Source organism: Rhinopithecus roxellana, chromosome 8 (assembly GCF_007565055.1).
Source record: "Rhinopithecus roxellana isolate Shanxi Qingling chromosome 8, ASM756505v1, whole genome shotgun sequence".
In the NCBI taxonomy this organism is placed as follows: Eukaryota; Metazoa; Chordata; class Mammalia; order Primates; family Cercopithecidae; genus Rhinopithecus; species Rhinopithecus roxellana.
The window spans coordinates 48222541-48244274 of record NC_044556.1 but is presented as its reverse complement, the minus strand read 5'-3'; the positions used below and the strand labels follow the sequence as shown (position 1 = coordinate 48244274).

Here is a 21734-nt window from a genome sequence, read left to right as displayed (position 1 = left end):
CACTTTGTATTTAAGGACCCACATGAACTGAAAGTAAGATAGTTAAGTAAATGTTAACCAAAAGACAGAAGGGGTGGCCATACTTACATTAAATGAAAAAACTATTTAAGTAATGAACTATCATAAGAGAAAGAGAGGCTCTTTACATAATGACAAAAGTGTCGAGTCATGGGAACAAGATAGTTGATTAGAACCATCCAGCAATTGTCCCTTCATGGGACCACCAAATTGAACAACCATCCATGTGAGAAAGCACCTTCATAAGAACCAAACAATCAGGTGAGCAATCACAGTACCTGTTGTTAACAATATCAGGGAAAGAGGCATTGAAGAGATTAGGAAAGATAATCTTCCTTTGCCTACATCACCTCTCCCCCAATCCCTGGCAGCACCACATGGAAAAGAATCTGTGTGCTTGGGGAAGGGACAGTGAAGTGAAAGTGATTAGGAGACTATGCATTGAAACTCAACGCTACTCTGTCACAGCAGAGCTCAACAGAGGACAGAATTCTGCCAGCACCCATGGAGGAAGTAATTAGATCAACCCTGGCAGGAGGGAACTAAGTTCTGGCTGGTTCTACCACAAGCTCACTAATGTGGTCTGGGACTGAAAATAGATTTCAGAGGTAGTTAGGTCCTAAGGACTGCAGTCTTTGGGCAAGCCCTAGTGCTGTACTGTGCTTGGAGGCAGTGCAATTGGGGCACACAAGACCCAGTAAGACAAACTGTGGTGGCCAATGGAGTGTTTGCACAGCTCGGGGAAAGACCCTTTCTGCTTGGGAAAAGGAGAGGGAAGAGTCCTGTGCATTGAGTACCAGTTTAGCCACAGTAAAACAAAGCACCAAACAAATTCCTGAAGACTCCATCCAGGCCTTAACTCCCAGATAGCATTTCTAGACCCACCTTGGACCAGAAGGGAACCTGCTACCATGAAGGGAAGGACCTAGTCCTCACAGGATTTATCATCTGCTGACTAAAGAGTCCTTGGGCTTTGAATAAATAACATCGGTAGATAGGCAGTAGTTTCCACAGGCCATGGGCAAGACTTAGTACTCTCCTGGCTTCAAGTATCACCCAGCAGAATGCCAGCTGTGTAGCCATAAGAGTGCTTGCATCAGCCCTCCCCCAACTCCAGGCAACCCAGTGCAGAGAGGAGACTTTTTGATGAAGGGAAAATGAAGGAAGAGAGTGATAGACTTTGCCTGGTAATCCAAATAATTTTCCATGATTCTACCCAAGCCCACCAAGGCAGTGACTCCAGAAGTCCAAAAGAGTCCCAGCATTACTGGATTGGGGTGCCTCCTCATGCTGATATTGTTGTGGTGACAGTAGGCTTACAACCCAGCCCTCATTTCCCTTTGAATACATGGAAAACAAGAAGGTCAGGTGCAAACAAGCCTCAACTGGTGATATTGAAACAAATACCTAACTCCCCTATGCGCAGACATTGCTGGACATTCACAGGCCTCAAGAACATCCAAGAAAACATGACCCCTCCAAACAAACTAAATAAGTCCTCTTGTGATCAATCCCAGAGTAATGGAGATATGTGACCTTTCAGACAGAGAATTCAAAATAGCTGTCTTGAGTAAGCTCAATGAACCACAAGATAACATAGAGAAGGAATTCAGAATTCTATCAGAGCAACTTAACAAAGAAAGTGAAATAATAAAAAACCAAAAATTTTGGAGCTAAAAAATTCAATCAAAAAGGTGAAAATGCAGGAGTCTTTCTACAGAAAAATTGATAAAGTAGAAGAAAGAATTAGTGAGCTTGAAGTCAGGATGTATAAACATACACAGTCAGAGGAGAAAAGAGAAAAAAACAAAGCACATCTACAAGAGTGAGAAAATAGTCTCAAAAGGGCAAATCTAAGACTTATTGGCCTTAAAAAGGAGGTAGAGAGATTGGAGTAGAAAGTTTATTCAAACAACTAATAACGAAGAACTTTTCAAATCTAGAGAAAGATATCAATATCCAGATACAGAGTCATAGAACACTAAGAAGACTCAACTCAAATAAAACTATCTCGAGCCATTTATTAATCAAAACTGAGTGATCAAGGATAAAGAGCAAATCCTAAAAGCACTAAGAGAAAAGAAACAAATAACATAAAAAGGAGCTTGAATATGTCTGGCAGAAGACCTGTCAGCGGAAGCCTTACAGGCCAAGAGATAGTGGGATGATATATATAAAGGGCTAAAAAAAAGACTATTATCCTAGAGTATTATATCCAGCAAAAATATCCTTCAAACGTGAAGGAGAAATAGACTTTCCCAGACAGACAAAAGCTGAGAGATTTCATCAATACCAGACTGATCCTACAAAAAAAAAAAAAAAAAAAAAAAAAAAAAAAAAATGCTAAAGAGAGTTGTTCAATCTGAAAAAAGGACATTAATGAACCACAAAAAAAAAAAATCACCTGAAGGCATAAAACTCACTGTTAATAGTAAATAAATAAGTAAATACGGAATACTTTAGCACTGTAACTGTGGTGTGTAAACCACTCATATCTTGAATAGGAAGAATAAAATACAAACTTATCAAAAATAATGACTACAACAACTTTTTATTGATTTCATCAATACCAGACTGATCCTACAAAAAAAAAATGCTAAGGAGAGTTGTTCAATCTGAAAAAAGGACATTAATGAACCACAAAAAATCACCTGAAGGTATAGAACTCACTGGTAATAGTAAATAAATAAGTAAATACAGAATACTCTAGCACTGTAACTGTGGTGTGTAAACTACTCATATCTTGAATAGGAAGAATAAAATACAAACTTATCAAAAATAATGACTACAACAACTTTTTAAGAGGTAGAGTGTAGAAAAAGTTATAAATAGAAACAACAAAAACTCAAAAAGCAGGGAGAATAGAGTCAAAGTGTAGTTTTTTTGTTTTCTCTTTGTTTATTTGTTTTTCTTTTTAAATAACCAGTTCAGTAGACATCAATTTAAAATATTTGGTTATAAAATGTCATTTACCAGCTCACAGTAACAGCAAATCAAAAATCTGTAAGAAATACACAAAAAATAAAAAGTAAGAAATTAATACTATCAGAGAAGATTACTTTTACACAATAGAAGAAAGGACAGAAGAAAACAGTCAATTCATAAGAAGATACACTAATTATAAATCTATATATGAGTGTGTGTGCATCTAGTATCTAAGCACATAAACATATAAAACAAATATTGACAGATCTGAAGAAAGAAATACACAGTGATAGCAGTAAGGATAGGACATTCAGACAGGACATCAATAAAGAAACAGTGGACATGAACAATGTAATAATCAAATGATCCTAATAGACATATGCAGAATATTCCAGACAATAGCAGCAGAATACACATTCTTCTCAAAAAATACACAGAACATTCCTCAGGAAAGATCATGTGCTAAGTTTCAAAAAATAAAAGAAGATTAAAATCATATATGAATATGGTTTGGATCTGTCTCCCTGCCCAAATTTCATGTAAAATTGTAATTCCCAGTATTGAAGGTGGAACCTGATGGGAAGCAATTGGACCATGGGCATGGATTTCTCATAAATGGTTTACCACCATCCCCTTCGTGCTGTTCTTGTGATAATGAATGAGTGAGTTCTCATAAAATCTGGTTGTTTAAAAGTGTATATCACCTTCTCCTCACTCTCTCTGTTGTTCCTGTTATGGCTGTGTGATATGCCTACTCACCCTTCACCTTCCACCATAATTGTAATTTTTCTGAGGTCTTCTCAGAAGCCAAACAGATGCCAGCATCATGCTTCCTGTATAGCCTGCAGAACCATGAGCCAATCAAACCTCTTGTCTTTATAAATCACTCAGTCTCAGGTATTTCTCTGTAGCAAGGTGAGAATGGACTAATACACATAAAAATATATTTTTTAACCACAATAGAATGAAGCTAGGAACCAACAGTAGGAAAAAATGAAAAATTTACAAATATGTGGAAATTAAACAACATACTCTTGAACAACCATTGAGTCATAGCAGGAATCAAAGGGAAATTAGAAAGTATCTCAGGACAAATTAAAAAAATTTATAGAATGCAGCAAAAAGAGCAGTAAGAGAAAAGTTTATAGCAAGAAACACTCTCATTAAAAAAGAATGATCTCAAATAAGCCATCTAATGTTATACCTAAAAGAATTATAAAGATTAAAGCAGAAATAAATGAAATACAGAATATTAAAACAATTGAAAAAAATTTAAAACCAAGAATTAGTTTTTTGAAAAGATAAAAAAAATGATAAAAAGGTATGTAGACAGTGAAGTTCAGACTGAGGAGGTCTCAGATGGAAATGAGGATCATATTGGGAACTAGAGCAAAGGTCACTTTTGATATGCCTTAGCAAAGAACCTGGCTGCCTTCTATTCATGCCCAAGGATGTGTGGAAGTTAAAGTTTTGAAATGATAATTTAGGGTATCTGATGAAAGAAATTTCTAAGCAGGCAAGCACTCAAGATGTGGCCTGGCTGCTTCTAACAACCTACACTCAGATGTGGGCACAAAGATGCGTTTAAAGCTGAAACGCATATTCAAGAGGAAAGTAGAGAATAAAAGTTTGAGAAATCTGCAGCCTGGCAATGTGGCAAAGGACGAAAAAGCTTTTGAGGGGAGAAGAATTCAAGTAGGTTGTATAACAACCATTTATTAAAGAAATGTGCATATCTAAAAAGGAGCCAAGTGCTGATAGCCAAGACAATGTGGAAAAAGCCTTGAAGGCATTTCAGAGACCTCTGCGGCAGCCCCTTCCACTGAAGGCCCAGAAGCCCTACTGCCACACACAGCTTCATGACACTACTCCCTGCATTCTGCTGCTCCAGCTTCAACTGGAGCTCAAAGGGGCCCAGGTACTGCTCAACATGCCACTTTGGAGAATTCAAGCCACTGTAAGCCTTGACAATTTGCACATGGTTTTAAGCCTGTAGGCACACAGAGTTCATGAGTGAATGAGAATTGGCACCATCTGCCTAGATTTCGGAGGACATATGGAAAAGCCTGAGTGCCCAGAGAGACATCTGCTGCAGGGGTGGAGAACCCCACAGAGAACCTCTACTATGGCAATGCAGAGGGAAATGTGGGTTTAGGCGCCCCACCAGAGTTCCCACTGAGGCACTGCCTAGTGGAGCTATGAGAAGGGGACCACCATCCTCCAGACCCCAGAAAGGAAGATCCACTGGTACCTTGCCCTCTGCACATAGAACAGCCAAGAGCACTCAACAGCAACCCACGGAAACAGCCATGGGGACTGAACCCTGCAAAGCCATAGACTGTTAGGAAGGCATAAATATATTTTGTAATGTGAGAAGGACACAGATTTGGGAGGAGCCAAAGAAATATTGACATAGTTTGGATATTTGTCCCCATACAAATCTCACATTGAATTGTAATTACCAGTGCTGAAGGTGGGAAGTCTTTCGGTCATGAGGGTGAACTTCACATGGCTTGGTCTAGTTTTATAGTAGTAAGTTCTCACAAGATCTTGCCATTTCAAAATTTGTGGCACCTTCCCCCATCTCTCTCTCTCCTGTTCTGGTCATGTGATGTGCCCACTCCTGCTTCACCTTCCACCATGATTGAAAGCTCCCTGAGGCTTCACCAGAAGCCAAGTGGATGCCAGCACCATGCTTCCTATAAATTCTGCAGAATCATGAGCCAACTAAACCACTTTTCTTTATAAACTACCCAGTTTCATGTATTTCTTTATAGCAATGCAAGAACGGCATAATATATTATTACAGTTACCAATACCATTTTACCAGGGGGTGGATTTACGTTAAATGTTCTTACCACACACAAAAAAAGTCAATGTTGACCTAGTTGAAAAACTAGCATACCTGTGACCCATGCTATATTAAAAAACAATTACTGAATAAATCAAGAGTGCTATTGTTTTTTCTGAGTGAAATTGTAATTGACCTCTCTAACCCTTGTTTCAAATGCTCTTGTTAGAATTTTCAGAAAAATTTTAGTGGAGTATACTTTATAAACATCTGTTGACATTAACATAATACCAGGGCTCACAGAGATGAATAAAAACTAAATCCTGTGAAAATTTTAAAAAGAAAGAGAATTAAGAATGTAATTGCCTTTTAGCTCCAAATCTACCTTTATTTGTCCTGATTGTGTTACTGGAATGTTTCTCCTTTACCCAGCAGACACGATGTTAAGCTTTTCTGTGGAAGGTGTGAAAGGACACTGAGTTAAAATGGGGTTCTATTCCCATTTCTGGCATGCTTTCATCTACCTGGACATGCTGTGTGTGTGAAGTCTAATAACAAGTAGGACTCCCAGTAGTGCTACCTCCCAGGCAATATCATCATCAAAGATATTTCCCCAGAAGGTTGCAAACAGAAGCATCTTCCCATAGATGCCCCCTACCCGCAGAGTACATCAGAGAGTGGTTTTCAAGCAAGTTCTAAAGTATAGCACTTCCTCATGGATGGCTTCCCATGAGGACCATGAGGGCAGAATCCAGAGGGCATTACATTGATTTCAAGAAATGTTTATTAAGCTACACTTTAAAAGACAGTTTAGTTTTTTTTGTTTTTGTTTTTGTTTTTTTTTTTTGTTTGTTTGTTTGTTTTGAGATGGAGTCTCACTCTTTTGCCCAGGCTGGAGTGCAGTGGCCGGATCTCGGCTCACTGCAAGCTCTGCCTCCCGGGTTCACGCCATTCTCCTGCCTCAGTCTCCCGACTAGCTGGGACTACAGGCACCCGCCACCTCGCCCCGCTAGTTTTTTGTATTTTTTAGTAGAGATGGGGTTTCACCGTGTTAACCAGGATGGTCTCGATCTCCTGACCTCGTGATCCGCCCATCTCGGCCTCCCAAAGTGCTGGGATTACAGGCTTGAGCCACCGCGCCCAGCCGACAGTTTAGTATTAGTATAAAGATGAACAAATAGATTAATGGAACAAAACAGAACATTCAGAAATAGAAACACATATGTATATTTAATTTTCTACAAGCCCCAACGCAATTTAATGGTAGAAGAATACTCTTTCCAATAATAATAATGCATTTGGATAGAAAAGAATCTTGACATTTTTTCACACCACTTACAAAAATTAACTGGAGATGAATCACATCCTACTTGTAAGAACTAATACTATTAAAAAGAACATTAAATAGAACCTTAGTGAGCTTGAATTTTTCAGAAACTTATTAAGTATGACAGAAAACACTTAAACTATAAAAGTCAAAGTCAATAAGTTGGACTTTATCAAAACTAAAGGAAACTTCTGCTCTTCAAAAGACATAGTAGAAAATTAAAAGCAAGTTACAATATTTGCATAATATACATGTAACAAAAATAGATATACCTGGAAAACATAAAGAACTGTTAGATTTCAATTAAGAAGACAAAGGAACCAATTCAAATATTGGAAAGAAGAAAATATGCCTCTAATCGAGGAATGGATAAAAGATCTGAAAAGGCACTCAACTAAAAAATATGTAGATGGTCAATATACACACACAAAAATATATTCAGTGTCTTTAGTCATCAAGAAAATTTAAATTCTAACCAAAATTGAATACTATTGTGCATCTGCTTAATATATGAAATTAAGACTAACACATTTTGTTGAGAATGTTAAGCAACTGGTAAATCTCATACATTTCTGTTGGGAGTGTAAGAAAATAAAACCATTGTGTATATGTACACAATGGCACAAAAAGAATGAACTGTGAAATCACATACAACATGGATAAACCTCAAAAGTATGCTTAGTGATAAGAAATTAGAAAGCAAAATGTTATTTTATTCTGATAAGATTCTTGTATTGTCAAACTAAATTCTGGCAATAGAAAGCAAATCATTGGTTTCCTGGGGCTGATGGTGGTATACAGGGTGCAATGGGATGGGGCATGTGAAAAAATTTTGGGTAATGGAAATGTTCTATATCTTTTTTCATTTTTAATATCATTTTTACAATAAATTGCTTTGAGGGCCTTGTAGAAAATTAACTATACATATGTGTTTCTATTTCTGAATGTTCTGTTTTGTTCCATTAATCTATTTGTTCATCTTTATTCTAATACTAACCTGTCTTTTAAAGTGTAGCTTGATAAACATTTCTTGATGTTTTTTAAAAGTATTTTAAAACAAAGACAGACTGGATATTCTGTTATACAACTTTGAACACATTTGAAATCAGCAGAAAAGTTGCTTTGGGTAAGTCTGGGGTAAAGGATTGCCTATATCTGATTTTAATTGAAAAGCATTGCAAGAAGGGATAATATAAAAAACAAAAAATCCTCTTTTAACTTGAAATGACTTATCTGTATGAATAAGTAATAGAGTACAATACAAATATATGCAGAACATGTTGAAGGCTAAGCCTGATGTACGGTAGAAACTGTCACTGACAACCCTTTGTTTCTGTCTTACATGCAAAGAAATGTTCTATATCTCGATAATGGTGGTGATTACATGTTTGTACATATATGTCAGAACATCAAACTATACACTTAAAATTGGTGTATTGTATTGTACATAAATCATGTCTCAGTATATTTGATTAAGGCATAAAACATAAACAAATGAACCTGCATCATACATACAAGCTAATACCATAAAGCTCTAGGCACAAATATAAGGGAATGTTTCTTTGATCTTGGTTTAGGAAAATGTTTATTAGACAAGACACAAGAAGTACTAAACACAAAAGAAAACAATTGTAAATTTAATTAATCAAAATTCTATAAAGCTTGCCCTCATTAAAAGACACTACTTAATAATAGAAATTCAAGGCACAGACTTGGGGAGAATATTCATAGTACATATGTGTTCCAAACAAACTTAATTCAGAATATATAAATAGTATGATTAATTAATTTTAAAATGATCTTATTACTATGAGCAGAAGACTAGGGCAATTTACTAAAGGAATGAATAGTCAATAGGCAAATGATAAAAGAAGGCTCAACATAATTAGATATCAGACTAATGCAAAATAAAACTAAATGAGGTACTACTTACCCTCCCTAGAATTATTAATATATTGTAGATCATTCCAAGATGGCTGAATAGGAACAGCTCCAGTCTACAGCTCCCAGCATGAGCAACACAGAAGATAGGTGATTTCTGCATTTCCAACTGAGGTACCATTTTCATCTTATAGGGACTGGTTGGACAGTGGGTACAGCCCACGGAGTGTGAGCCAAAGCAGGTCTTCGCCTCACCTGGGAAGTGCAAGGGGTAGGGGAATTCCCTTTCCTAGCGAAGGGAAGCCATAACAGATGGTACCTAGAAAATCAGTACACTCCCACCCTAATACTGCACTTTTCCAACAGTCTTAGCAAACGGCACACCAGGAGATTATATCCGGCGCCTGGCTCAGCTCCGGTCTCAGTGGAGCCTTGCTCACTGCTAGCACAGCAGTCCGAGATCCAATTGCCAAGCGGCAGTGAGGCTGGGGGAGGGATGTTCACCATTGCTGAGTCTTGACTAGGTAAACAAAGTGGTCAGGAAGCTCAAACTGGGTGGAGCCCACCACAATTCAAGGAGGCCCGTCTGCCTCTTTAGACTCCACCTCTGGAGGCAAGGCATAGCCAACAAAAGGCGGCAGAAACTTCTGCAGACTTAAATGTCCCTGTCTGACAGCTTTGAAGAGAGCAGTGGTTCTCCCAGCATGGAGTTTGAGATCTGAGAACAGACTAGACTGCCTCCTCAAGTGGGTCCATGACCCCAGAGTAGCCTAACTGGGAGATACCTCCCAGTAACGGCCAACTGACACCTCATATGGCCAGGTGCCCCTATGAGACGAAGCTTCCAGAGGAAGGATCAGGCAGCAATATTTGCTGTTCTGCAATATTTGCTATTCTGCAGCTTCTGCTGGTGATACCCAGGCAAACAGGGTCTGGAGTGGACCTCCAGCAAACTCCAACAGACCTGTAGCTCAGGGTCCTGACTGTTAGAAGGAAAACTAACAAACAGAAAGGAATAGCATCAACATCAACAAAAAGGACATCCACAACAAAACCCCATCTGTTGGTCACCGTCATCAAAGATCAAAGGTAGATGAAACCACAAAGATGGGGAGACAACAGAGCAGAAAAACTGAAATTTCTAAAAGCCAGAGAGCCTCTTCTCCTACAAAGGATCACAGCTCCTCACCAGCAATGGAATAAAGTTGACAGAAGTAGGCTTCAGAAGATCAGTAATAACAAACTTCTCTGAGCTAAAGAGCTAAAGGAGCTAAAGGAGGATGTTCAAACCCATCACAAGGAAGCCAAGAACCTTGAAAAAAGATTAAACAAATGACTAACTAGAATAAACAGTGTAGAGAAGACTTTAAATGACCTGATGGAGCTGAAAACCATGGCACTAGAACTACATGACGCATGCACAAGCTGCAGTAGCCGATTCAATCAAGTGGAAGAAAGGGTATCAGTGATCGAAAATCAAATGAATGAAATGAAGCAAGAAGAGAATTTCAGAGAAAAAAGAGTAAAAAGAAACGAACAAAGCCTCCAAGAAATATGGGACTATGTGAAAAGACAAAATCTACGTTTGATTGGTGTATCTGAAAGTGATGGGGAGAATGGAACCAAGCTGGAAAACACTTTTCAGGATATTATCCAGGAGAGCTTCCCCAACCTAGCAAGGAAGGCCAACATCCAAATTCAGGAAATACAGAGAACGCCACAAAGATACTCCTTGAGAAGAGCAACCCCAAGACACATAATTGTCAGATGTACCAAAGTTGAAATGAAGGAAAAAATGTTAAGGGCAGCCAGAGAGAAAGGTCGGGTTACCCACAAAGAGCAGCCCATTAGATTAACAGCAGATCTCTCAGCAGAAACTCTACAAGCCAGGAGACAGTGGGGGCCAATATTCGACATTCTTAAAGAAAAGAATTTTCAACCCAGAATTTCATATCCAGCCAAATTAAGCTTCATAAGTGAAGGAGAAATAAAATCCTTTACAGATAAATGATGAGAGATGTTGTCACTACCCAGCCTGCCTTACAAGAGCTCTTGAAGGAAGCACTAAACATGGAAAGGAACAACTGGTATGAGCCACTGCAAAAACATGCCAAATTGTAAAGACCATCAATGCTAGGAAGAAACTGCATCACCTAACGAGCAAAATAACCAGTTAACATCATAATGATGGGATCAAATTCACACTTACAATATTAACCTTAAATGTAAATGGGCTAAATGCCTCCAATTAAAAGACACAGACTGGAAAATTGGATAAAGAGTCAAGACCCATCTGTGTGCTGTATTCACAAGACCCGTCTCACATGCAGAGACACACATAAGCTCAAAATAAAGGAATGGAGGAAGATCTACCAAGCAAATAGAAAACCAAAAAAGCAGGGGTTACAATCCTAGTCTCTGATAAAACAGACTTTAAACCAACAAAGATCAAAAGAGAAAAGAAGGGCATTACATAATGGTAAATGAATCAATTCAACAAGAAGAGCTAACTATCCTAAATATATATGCACCCAATACAGGAGCACCCAGATTCGTAAAGCAAGTCTTCAGAGACCTACAAAGTCACTTAGACTCCCACACAATAATAATGGGAGACTTCAACACCCCACTGTCAACATTAGACAGATCCATGAGACAGAAAGTTAACCAGGATATCCAGGACTTGAACTCAGCTCTGCACCAAGCAGAACTAATAGACATCTACAGAACTCTCCACCCCAAATCAACAGAATACACATTCTTCTCGGCACCACATCACGGTTATTAATTGACCACATAGTTGGAAGTAAAGCATTCCTCAGCAAATGTAAAAGAATAGAAATCATAACAAACTGCCTCTCAGACCACAGTGCAATCAAATTAGAACTCAGGATTAAGAAACTCACTGAAAACCGCACAACTACTTGGAAAGCGAACAACCTGCTCTGAATGACTACTGGGTAAATAACGAAATGAAGGCAGAAATAAAGGTGTACTTTGAAACCAATGAGAATGAAAACAGTGTATAGAATCTCTGGGACACATTTAAAGCAGTATGTAGAGGGAAATTTATAGCACTAAAGGCCCACAAGAGAAAGCAGGAAAGATCTAAAATCAACACCCTAACATCACAATTAAAAAAACTAGGAAGCAAGAGCAAACACATTCAAAAGCTAGCAGAAGGCAAGAAATAACTAATATCAGAGCAGAACTGAAGGAGATAGAGACACAAAAAACCCTTGAAAAAAAAGCAGTGAATCCAGGAGCTGGTTTTTGAAAAGATTAACAAAATAGATACACTGCTAGCAAGACTAATAAAGAAGAAAAGAGAAGAATCAAATAGACACAATAAAACATGATAAAGGGGATATCACTACTGATCCCACAGGAATAAAAACTTCCATCAGAGAATACTATAAACACCTCCATGCAAATAAACTAGAAAATTTACAAGAAATGAATAAATTCATGGACACATACACCCCCCTAAGACTAAACCAGGAAGAAGTTGAACCCCTGAATAGACCAATAACAGGCTCTGAAATTGAGGCAATAATTAATAGCCTACCAACCAAAAAAAGTCTAGGACCAGATGGATTCACAGCTGAGTTCTACCAGAGGTACAAAGAGGAGCTGGTACCATTCCTTCTGAAACTATTCCAATCAATGGAAAAGGAGGAAATCCTCCCTAACGCATTTTATGAGGCCAGCATCATCCTGATACCAAAACCTGGCAGAGACACAACAAAAAAAGAGAATTTTAGACCAATATTTCTGATGAACATCGATGCAAAAATCCTCAGTAAAATACTGGCAAACCGAATCCAGCAGCACATCAAAAAGCTTATCCACCATGATGAAGTTGGCTTCATGCCTGGGATTTGCAAGGCTGGTTCAACATACATAAATCAATAAATGTAATCCAGCATATAAACAGAACCAAAGATAAAAACCACATGATTATCTCAATAGATGCAGAAAAGGCCTTTGACAAAATTCAACAGCCCTTCATGCTAAAAACGCTCAATAAACTAGGTATTGATAGTATGTATCTCAAAATAATAAGAGCTATTTATGACAGATTCACAGCCAATGTCATACTGAATGGGCAAAAACTGGAAGCATTCCCTTTGAAAACTGGCACAAGACAGGGATGCCCTCTCTTACCATCCCTATTCAATATAGTGTTAGAAGTTCTGGCCAGGGCAATCAGGCAGGAGAAAGAAATAAAGGGTATTCAATTAGGAAAAGAGGAAGTCAAATTGTCCCTGTTTGCAGATGACATGATTGTATATTTAGAAAACCCCATCGCCTCAGCCCAAAATCTCCTTAAACTGATAAAAAAAAAGTATACAAAATCAATGTGCAAAAATTACAAGCATTCCTATACACCAATAATAGACAAATAAGAGAGCCAAATCATGAGTGAACTCCCATTCACAATTGCTTCAAAGAGAATACAATACCTAGGAATCCAACTTACAAGGGATGTGAAGGATCTCTTCAAGGAGAACTACAAACCACTGCTCAATGAAATAAAAGAGAACACAAAAAAATGAAAGAACATTCCATGCTCATGGATAGGAAGAATCAATATCGTGAAAATGGCCATACTGCCCAAGGTAATTTATAGATTCAATGACACCCCCATCAAGCTTCTAATGACTTTCTTCACAGAATTGGAAAAAACGACTTTAAAGTTCATATGGAACCAAAAAAGAGCCCCCATTGCCAAGACAATCCTAAGCCAAAAGAACAAAGCTGGAGGCATCACGCTACCTGACTTCAAACTATACTACAAGGCTACAGTAACCAAAACAGTATAGTACTGGTACCAAAGTAGAGATATAGACCAATGGAACAGAATAGAGCCCTCAGAAATAATACTACACATCTACAACCATCTGATCTTTAACAAACCTGACAAAAACAAGAAACGGGGAAAGGATTCCCTGTTTAATAAATGATGCTGGGAAAACTGGCTAACCACAGGTAGAAAGCTGAAACTGGATCCCTTTCTTACACCTTACACAAAAATTAATTCAAAATGGATTAAAGACTTAAATGTTAGACCTAAAACCATAAAAACCCTAGAAGAAAACCTAGGCAATACCATTCAGGACATAGGCATGGGCAATGACTTCATGACTAAAATGACAAAAGCAATGTCAACAAAAGCCAAAATAGACAAATGGGATCTAATTAAACTAAACAGCTTCTGCACAGCAAAAGAAACTACCATCAGAGTGAACAGGCAACCTACAGAATGGGAGAAAATTTTTGCAATCTACCCATCTGACAAAGGGCTAGTATCCAGAATCTACAAAGAACTTAAACAAATTTACAAGAAAAAAAATCAACAACACCATCAAAAAAGTGGGCGAAAGATATGAACAGACACTTCTGAAAAGAAGACATTCACGCAGCCAAAAGACATATGAAAAAATGCTCATCATTACTGGCCATCAGAGAAATGCAAATCAAAACCACAATGAGATACCATCTCACACCAGTTAGAATGGCAATCATTAAAAAGTCAGGAAACAACAGGTGCTGGAGAGAATGTGAATAAATAGGAACGCTTTTACACGGTTGGTGGGAGTGTAAACTAATTCAACCATTGTGGAAGACAGTGTGGCGATTCCTCAAGGATCTAAAACTAGAAATACTATTTGACCCAGCGATCCCATTACTGGGTATATACCCAAAGGATTATAAATCATGCTACTATAAAGACACATGCACACATATGTCTATTGCAGCACTATTCACAATAGCAAAGACTTGGAACCAACCCAAATCTATGGCAAGGATAGAAAACCAAACACCGCATGTTCTCACTCATAGGTGGAAATTGAACAATGAGAACACTTGGACACAGGGTGGGGAACATCACACACCGGGACCTGTCATGGGATGGGGGAAGTAGGAAGGGATAGCATTAGGAGAAATACCGAATGTAAATGACGAGTTAATGGGTGCAGCACACCAACATGGCACATGTATACACATGTAAGAAACCTGCACGTTGTGCACATGTACCCTAGAACTTAAAGTATAATAAAAAATTATTAATATATTAAAAATACAGGAAAATAAAACAGGCAGTGCCAAAAGTTGGAGGGAATGCAAAGCAGCTGGTAGGAAAGTTATGTGGTGTACCCAAATCTATAATATGATAGAGTTCAATGTATACCTACCTTATGACCCCAGAAGTGCTACTCCTAAATATATAAGAGAGAGGAATGAAAACAAATGTCCACAGAAGATTTGTTCAAAATATGTTCATGGCAGGTTTGTTTATAGCAGCCAATAATTAGAATGAACAAAATGTCTATCAACAGATAAATGAAAAAATATGTTTTTGCATATCCATTTAGGTGACTACATCAATAGAAAGGCAAACTATTTTACATGCAATAAGATAGATGAATCTCATAAGCATTAAGTTTTCTGAAAGAAGTTAGACACACAAGAGTACATACTATAATATTACATATATCTCAAATTCAAGAAGTACAAACTGAACTGTGTTGATAAAAATCAATTACGTGTTGTCTCTGGGTAGGGAGTCACCTGGAAATTCGCATGAGATAACTTTTGGATGTGATAAAAATATCATATTTCTTGATTGGTGGGGTGGTTAAATGGGTGAATGTATTTGTAAAACCTCAAATAACTGATACTTAAAATACTTAAATTTTTAAATATAAGCTATTCCTTAATTTAAAAATAGGAAAAAAGTGAGCGTAACAGGGAAATTAAAAACGCTCATGACCATGTTTTTTAAAAATCTAATTAACAAAATACTAAGAGAGGAACTCTAAGTATAGTATTAGAAATGGTGATAAAGAAACAAGAGTAAAAGGACAACTTCTGGAAGTACTAATATCGGGAGAACAACAAGAACAACAAAAAAACAGCTGCCAATGGTAATAACTTAAAAAGTCAGTTGGCCGATTTGATATTAACCAAAACAAGGAATGTTTAGAGGCTCCAATTGACAGTTGCATACTTTCTGATGACAACACAAGAGGGAGCTCAAGAGCTGCAAAACTAGGAATACTATCCTCCCCTTACAAGAGTACATGAAAACTAATCTCACTAAACATGAATTCAGGAAAAGATCACCCCTGTATCTCATACGAAGTTATTATGAGAAAAAAATCATTAGCAATACAACATTACTATAGAGAATAACTGTGCACCTACAGAGTGAAAACCAAGATATCCTGCCAGGTTCTTGTTCAAATAAAGGACTTGTTGCTCCCCAACTGATGGTAGCTCTGTCAGTAGGCAGACTTTAGCTGTCAACTTAGTCATTGTGTCAGCAACACAGACACCTTGTCCAAAGTAACAGGCTTTGTGGAGCAGACTACACGCAAACAAAATTATGCAGATTAATAAAGCCCTGGTCATCATGGCCCAGCTCAGGATGCCTTTGAATGGTCATTCTAGCTACGGCGCTCACTGTTGGGTCAGCTGAGGCTGTCACTAGGAGTGCATTCGGCTTGACCTCTCTCTGTACCCGATACTTCCCCCACATTCCACAGGTGTTAATCCCATGCATTTATTAACAAATACTCTACATGCCAAGCAATCTCAGAACATGCTTCCCAGGGAACACAACTTGCAATAGCCAGGAAGATATGACTTCAAAATCTCTGAAAACTCTAACTAAATATTTCAAGATGAGGTCAAAGAAGTTAAAGAAGTGATAGAAAATACAAAATAATAGCAAAGATCAGAATCATAAACTTAGGAGTGAATACAGGAGAAGTTTTGAAAAGAGAGGGGATAAATTAGGAAGCAGTTGGAAATGAAAGAAAAATTATTTCATAAATGAAGGCTAAACTTGGAGGAACATAAGACAATAAACATGATGGATAAGGCTATAACAGAAAAAGATACAAAAAGAGAAAAAAACTAGAGTAAAAGAAAATAATGATCCTAGGGAATACATCTCTGTAATTATATTGTTATAAAGTGTGAAGGCATGAAAATACTAATGCATGATATTAGAAGCCATGAATGTTGTTTCTGTTGGAGAATAGGCGGTGGGTAATGAAGTGTTTGGAAGATTGTATTTTTTGACCTGTTCATATTTACTTTGTGATAATTAATTGATGTGTTCGTCATAATTTGTACACTTTTCTGTGTGTTTGTGTTTAATTAAAAAGTGTACATGGTATACTGTTCTTCTTTCATGGTTCTGGCATATTTTATACGAACGTACCAATTACTTTGTTTTTTATCCTATGCAGTGTCTGTGTATCCCCCATAGGGATTCTCTCTTATCTTTAGGTACCTGTGTTTCATGTTAAAACTTTCTTCAAATGTCTGACAACTCTTGGATGTTCAAATATATTCCAGACCACAGCACTAAAAAGCCCGTTTGAAGCTCTCTGCACATGGGGAGACCTTGTGAACTGGTGGGCTCCAATGAAGAAGTCAGGCAAAGCAATGCTATTCATTTTGTTGAAATTGCTCCTAACTTCTCATTACCTTCTCCAGAAAGAAACACTCCTAATACCTAAGTGAAAGGTGTAAGACTGTCTGTCAATTTGGGGTCTGAGTGTTGGGAAAGAGGCTGGTGGTTCCTCACAGTATGAAAGCACTCACATTTACTTCTCTGCTTGGAGTACAGCCCCTTACATTTGCCTCTGTTCCATTGAGTGTTTGAAGTCAGAAGTCCTTAGTTTAACTGCTATAAAAGTTAACCTCCAATCTTAACCTGGCATGTAACAGATACAAAGCAATGCTACTCCAGTGGGAGTCGGCAGTCTAGTGCTGATCTATGAGCTTTTTGTTATTGGCTTGTAATGAGACAGGTATAGAAACTAAATTATATTTTTGTTACTTACCAGTGGTAAGCAACTATTATAAAATTTGATGTTACTGAGACATACAAACACGCAATCAGACACATTTTTTGGGACAGAGTATAGAATAGCTCAGGTGCTTTTCATTTCTTTTTTCTAGTCATTGATTTTTATTGTATTTTATTGAAGTATTGGCTTTCTGTGAAATGTAAAATGAAACTGGTTCTTTACTACAGATGATTTGAGAAGCACTGATGGAGAATTTGAGTTCCTTATTCAGATATTAAACCAATCTTACTCTTTCCAATATCATCTGGGTGACCCAATTGTGACAAGAATGTCCAGATACAGTTCAGCGTTGTGCACTGGTTGGCTTCTCCGTTTTGCAGGTGTGTTTTCAACTTTCTCTCTTCCTCTTACAACCATATCAATCATCCTTTTTATTTTTGCTTCTATAATTGTTTTGATGTCTCCCCTGTGTTGTTTTCTCCTGTTTACCTTCTTGATGAAGGCTTATGTGTATTTTTTAAAACACCTACTATTATTTTAGTGCATTTATAGGTAGAACATACATGTTAAATCCCAAGAGGTTTACTTAGTATGTAATAGAAGAGATCACAACAAAATTCACCGTCAATGTTGCTAGAAGTATAATAAAGCTCTAATAAGCTCTAAAATGCAGTGAAATATTTTAATTCAGCAATATGAAACCATGACAGGTCATATACACACCAATAACAATATAGTGTACTAAAATAGTTTAATTAAATTTAATTCATAAAATAAATATAACATCTACACATACCAAAATTTTAATCTAAGTGAATGTGCTTTGCTGGGCATAATTCATAAGAAACCATTAATAAAACATAACAATTTATAAAAATAGAACTGTCAGTCACATTCTCCCACAACACAAAACTGAACTAGAAATAGACAACAGAAGTTTTTTAAATATCAGCAAGAATTTATCTATAAAACATAAACACTTCATTCCTAAATAAAATTTGGTCAACAAATGAGAAATGTAAACCCATTAGAAAAAAAAAAAAGAATAGAAAGAAACAATGGTAATAACCAATGTTTTACTTGAAATGCCTTAATTATTTAACTATGAAAATGAAATGAAGTAAAATGAAAATAAATAAAAATACTCAGACCAAAAACTGGAAAAGGGAGATAAAAATAGGAACAGAGGTTATAATTTTTAAATATAAAAAAACATTATTTGTGATTTGACACATTTTAATCTGAAAATCTAAATAAAGTTAACAAGAAAGAATACATTTATATTATACCCCAGAAAAAAAGAGGCTGCATATGAAATATGAACTTCAGTTTTATTTATTATTATTTTAAAAGAATACTGATAATCTACACCATAGCTAGAGAACTGCACCCAGGATAGTCAGGCATCCGAAATTCAGGTCACATAAGTTATGGAAAACATTCAGATTGTCATAATAACTGTCTCAAACATCTGTGAATCAGGACTCGACTTACTGTATGACACAAGGGATAGAATGCATGAAAAGCAGATGCAAACATCAGCTGAAATGAGAGGGAATAATAGTAAGAGCTGAGTGCAATGGGATCATACATTTTGTGAGGTCGTTGATGCCCAATCAGTGGAGAAGGGTTTCCCTTAGAAGAAAAAATTTCTGTACGGGTGAGAGATTGGACCAGATGATCACCAAAGTACTTCTCTCTCAAATCTTATATATTCCCATGATAAATTTGAAACTGGGTAGCTTTCTCTTCATAATAAATTCGGTGTGGAAAGCCATGTAGGTACCTTTAGCCTGAGATGGGACAGAATGGTTGAATATTGTTTTCCATTCCATTATGTAGCATAACTTCTATGTTACGTACCATACTTCTATGTTACATAAGAAGTGGTTCAAAGGAGCAGTCAGAAAAGCTATCCCAAAATACCTGTTTTGAAGAACTTGAAAGACAAAAAATCCTCTCAGTTATGCAAAGGTTGTTTGATATGAGTTCTACATTGTATATAGTTTCACATTTTGCACTTCTTTTACACTTTCTTTTATACAGTTTGTAAGATACAAATAAAACCCCCAGTGAAGTAGAACACGAAAATTACATTATCCCTACTTTCCATGTATTAGAATTTAGATTCAGAGAAGAGTCAAAGCTTTAGTCATGACCTAACCAGTGTCCAATTTTAAATCATCTAATTACCTATATGGTAGTTTTCCCTGCCATGTCATACCACTAGATCTAAGCCACCTTCAGGCCTCGACACCTCATTTTAAGCTGGACATAACCTTAAACAGAGTACAATCAGAGACTTTGGTCAAACAAGACAAATATAGGGCAAAAAAATGTTGGCCGCTAAGACCTTTTTGAGGACTATAAATCCAGAGGAAGAAGAGAAAGAGGAGGAGAGTTATGTTTTATTGCCATTTTGTGATCTCTCTTAATTACAATGACTCCAGGAAGAAAATATTGCTGTCTCTGCTATACATAGAACATGAAGGCCCCAAATGTCAAACAACTCATCTGAGGCCTCACAGTTAGATAGATAAATAGACTAGATAATCTCATGATTTAAATAATCATGACACAATTGGTCTAATGGTGTCCATATTCTTAGAAAGTATTCTGATTATAGAGTCTTAAGAGAAAACCCAGACTTTCCAATCAGTTTCTGAATAGCCAGCTGCCCATCTTTGTTCTTGAGGCTGTATACCATGGGGTTCAACAGTGGGGTGATGATGGTATAGGTCACTGTCACCAGCCTAGCTTTGTCCGATGTATATTTGGCTGAGGGCCACAAGTAGACAAAGGAAGCACAACCATAATGGACAATGACTACAATGAGATGGGAAGCACAGGTGGAGAAGGCTTTTTGCTTGCCTTCAGCTGATGGGATCGTCAGGATGGTGTAGACAATGAAGCCATAAGAAATGCAGATAAATATCAAGGGCATAACAAGCACCAAGACCCCAAAGATGAAGATGACCAGTTCATTGATGTAGCTGTCAGCACAGGCGAGTCAGATAACTGGTGAAATATCACAAAACTAGTGGTTGACCTTGTTGGAGCCACAGAAAGGAAGGCTAAAGATCAAAGTTGGAGCCACAGAAAGGAAGGCTAAAGACCTAATACACCTGATGTATTAGGAAGCCACTAATAATGCAAGTTGCTACCAGTTGTCCACATACTCTCCAGCTCATGAGCACAGTGTAGTGCAAAGGCTGGCAGATGGCAGCATAATGATCATAACCCATCACTCCCAGAAGCAGACAGTTAGTGACAGCAAAACCAATGAAGAAGAACATCTGGGTGGCACAACTTACAAAGGAGAGTGTCCTCAGTACAGAGAATAAGTTGATAAGCATCTTGGGCAGGATAACGATTGTGTAGAAGATTTCCAAGATAGAAAGAACACCTAGAAAGAAGTACATGGGTGTGTGGAGGCTGTGATCCAAGTGAATGACTGAGATGATGATGATGTTTCCACTCCATATAATCAAATAGAGGCAGAGAAAGACCGCAAAGAGGACAAGCTGCAATTTCCCAAGGCTGGAGAAGTCCAGCAGTAGGAACTCAGTGACAGAAGAGGAATTAGCCATGAAAAGTTGATCCCATGGAATAAAGCCAATACGATCAGACCCAGAGATCTTTGGAACTTAAAATTCAGGGAGACTTACCCTCATAAAGTAGCCATGCCAGCCTTGTTTGAATGAGAAACAACAAGCATGGGAGAGGAAAAAAGAGTTGTAAATGTAAAGAGAAGATCTTCTAAATTGATATGCATTCAAACTGCTATTTTTCTGCTGCTGATTTTAGCAGTGAATCTGGGGACAAATGTTCATAGGAAGTGTACAGTGATTTGCTCAAATAAAGCCTATCCATCAGGTCCCCTACTTGGAGACTTATATAGATCCCATCTAATTTTTTAATAGAGTAATTCCTCCTTACCCAAAGTATTGCTTTCATTGGT

General features: G+C 37.4%; 1 protein-coding gene across 1 annotated transcript; it reads right to left on the bottom strand.

Moving 5' to 3' along the window:
• Positions 1–20393: 20393 nt before the first annotated feature.
• Positions 20394–21363, bottom strand: LOC104660224 (olfactory receptor 10R2-like). The gene is given in 2 exon segments (XM_010360527.1): positions 20394–20875; positions 20907–21363. Coding segments are annotated over 2 exon segments (939 nt in total).
• Between the last annotated feature and the right edge of the window lie 371 nt (positions 21364–21734).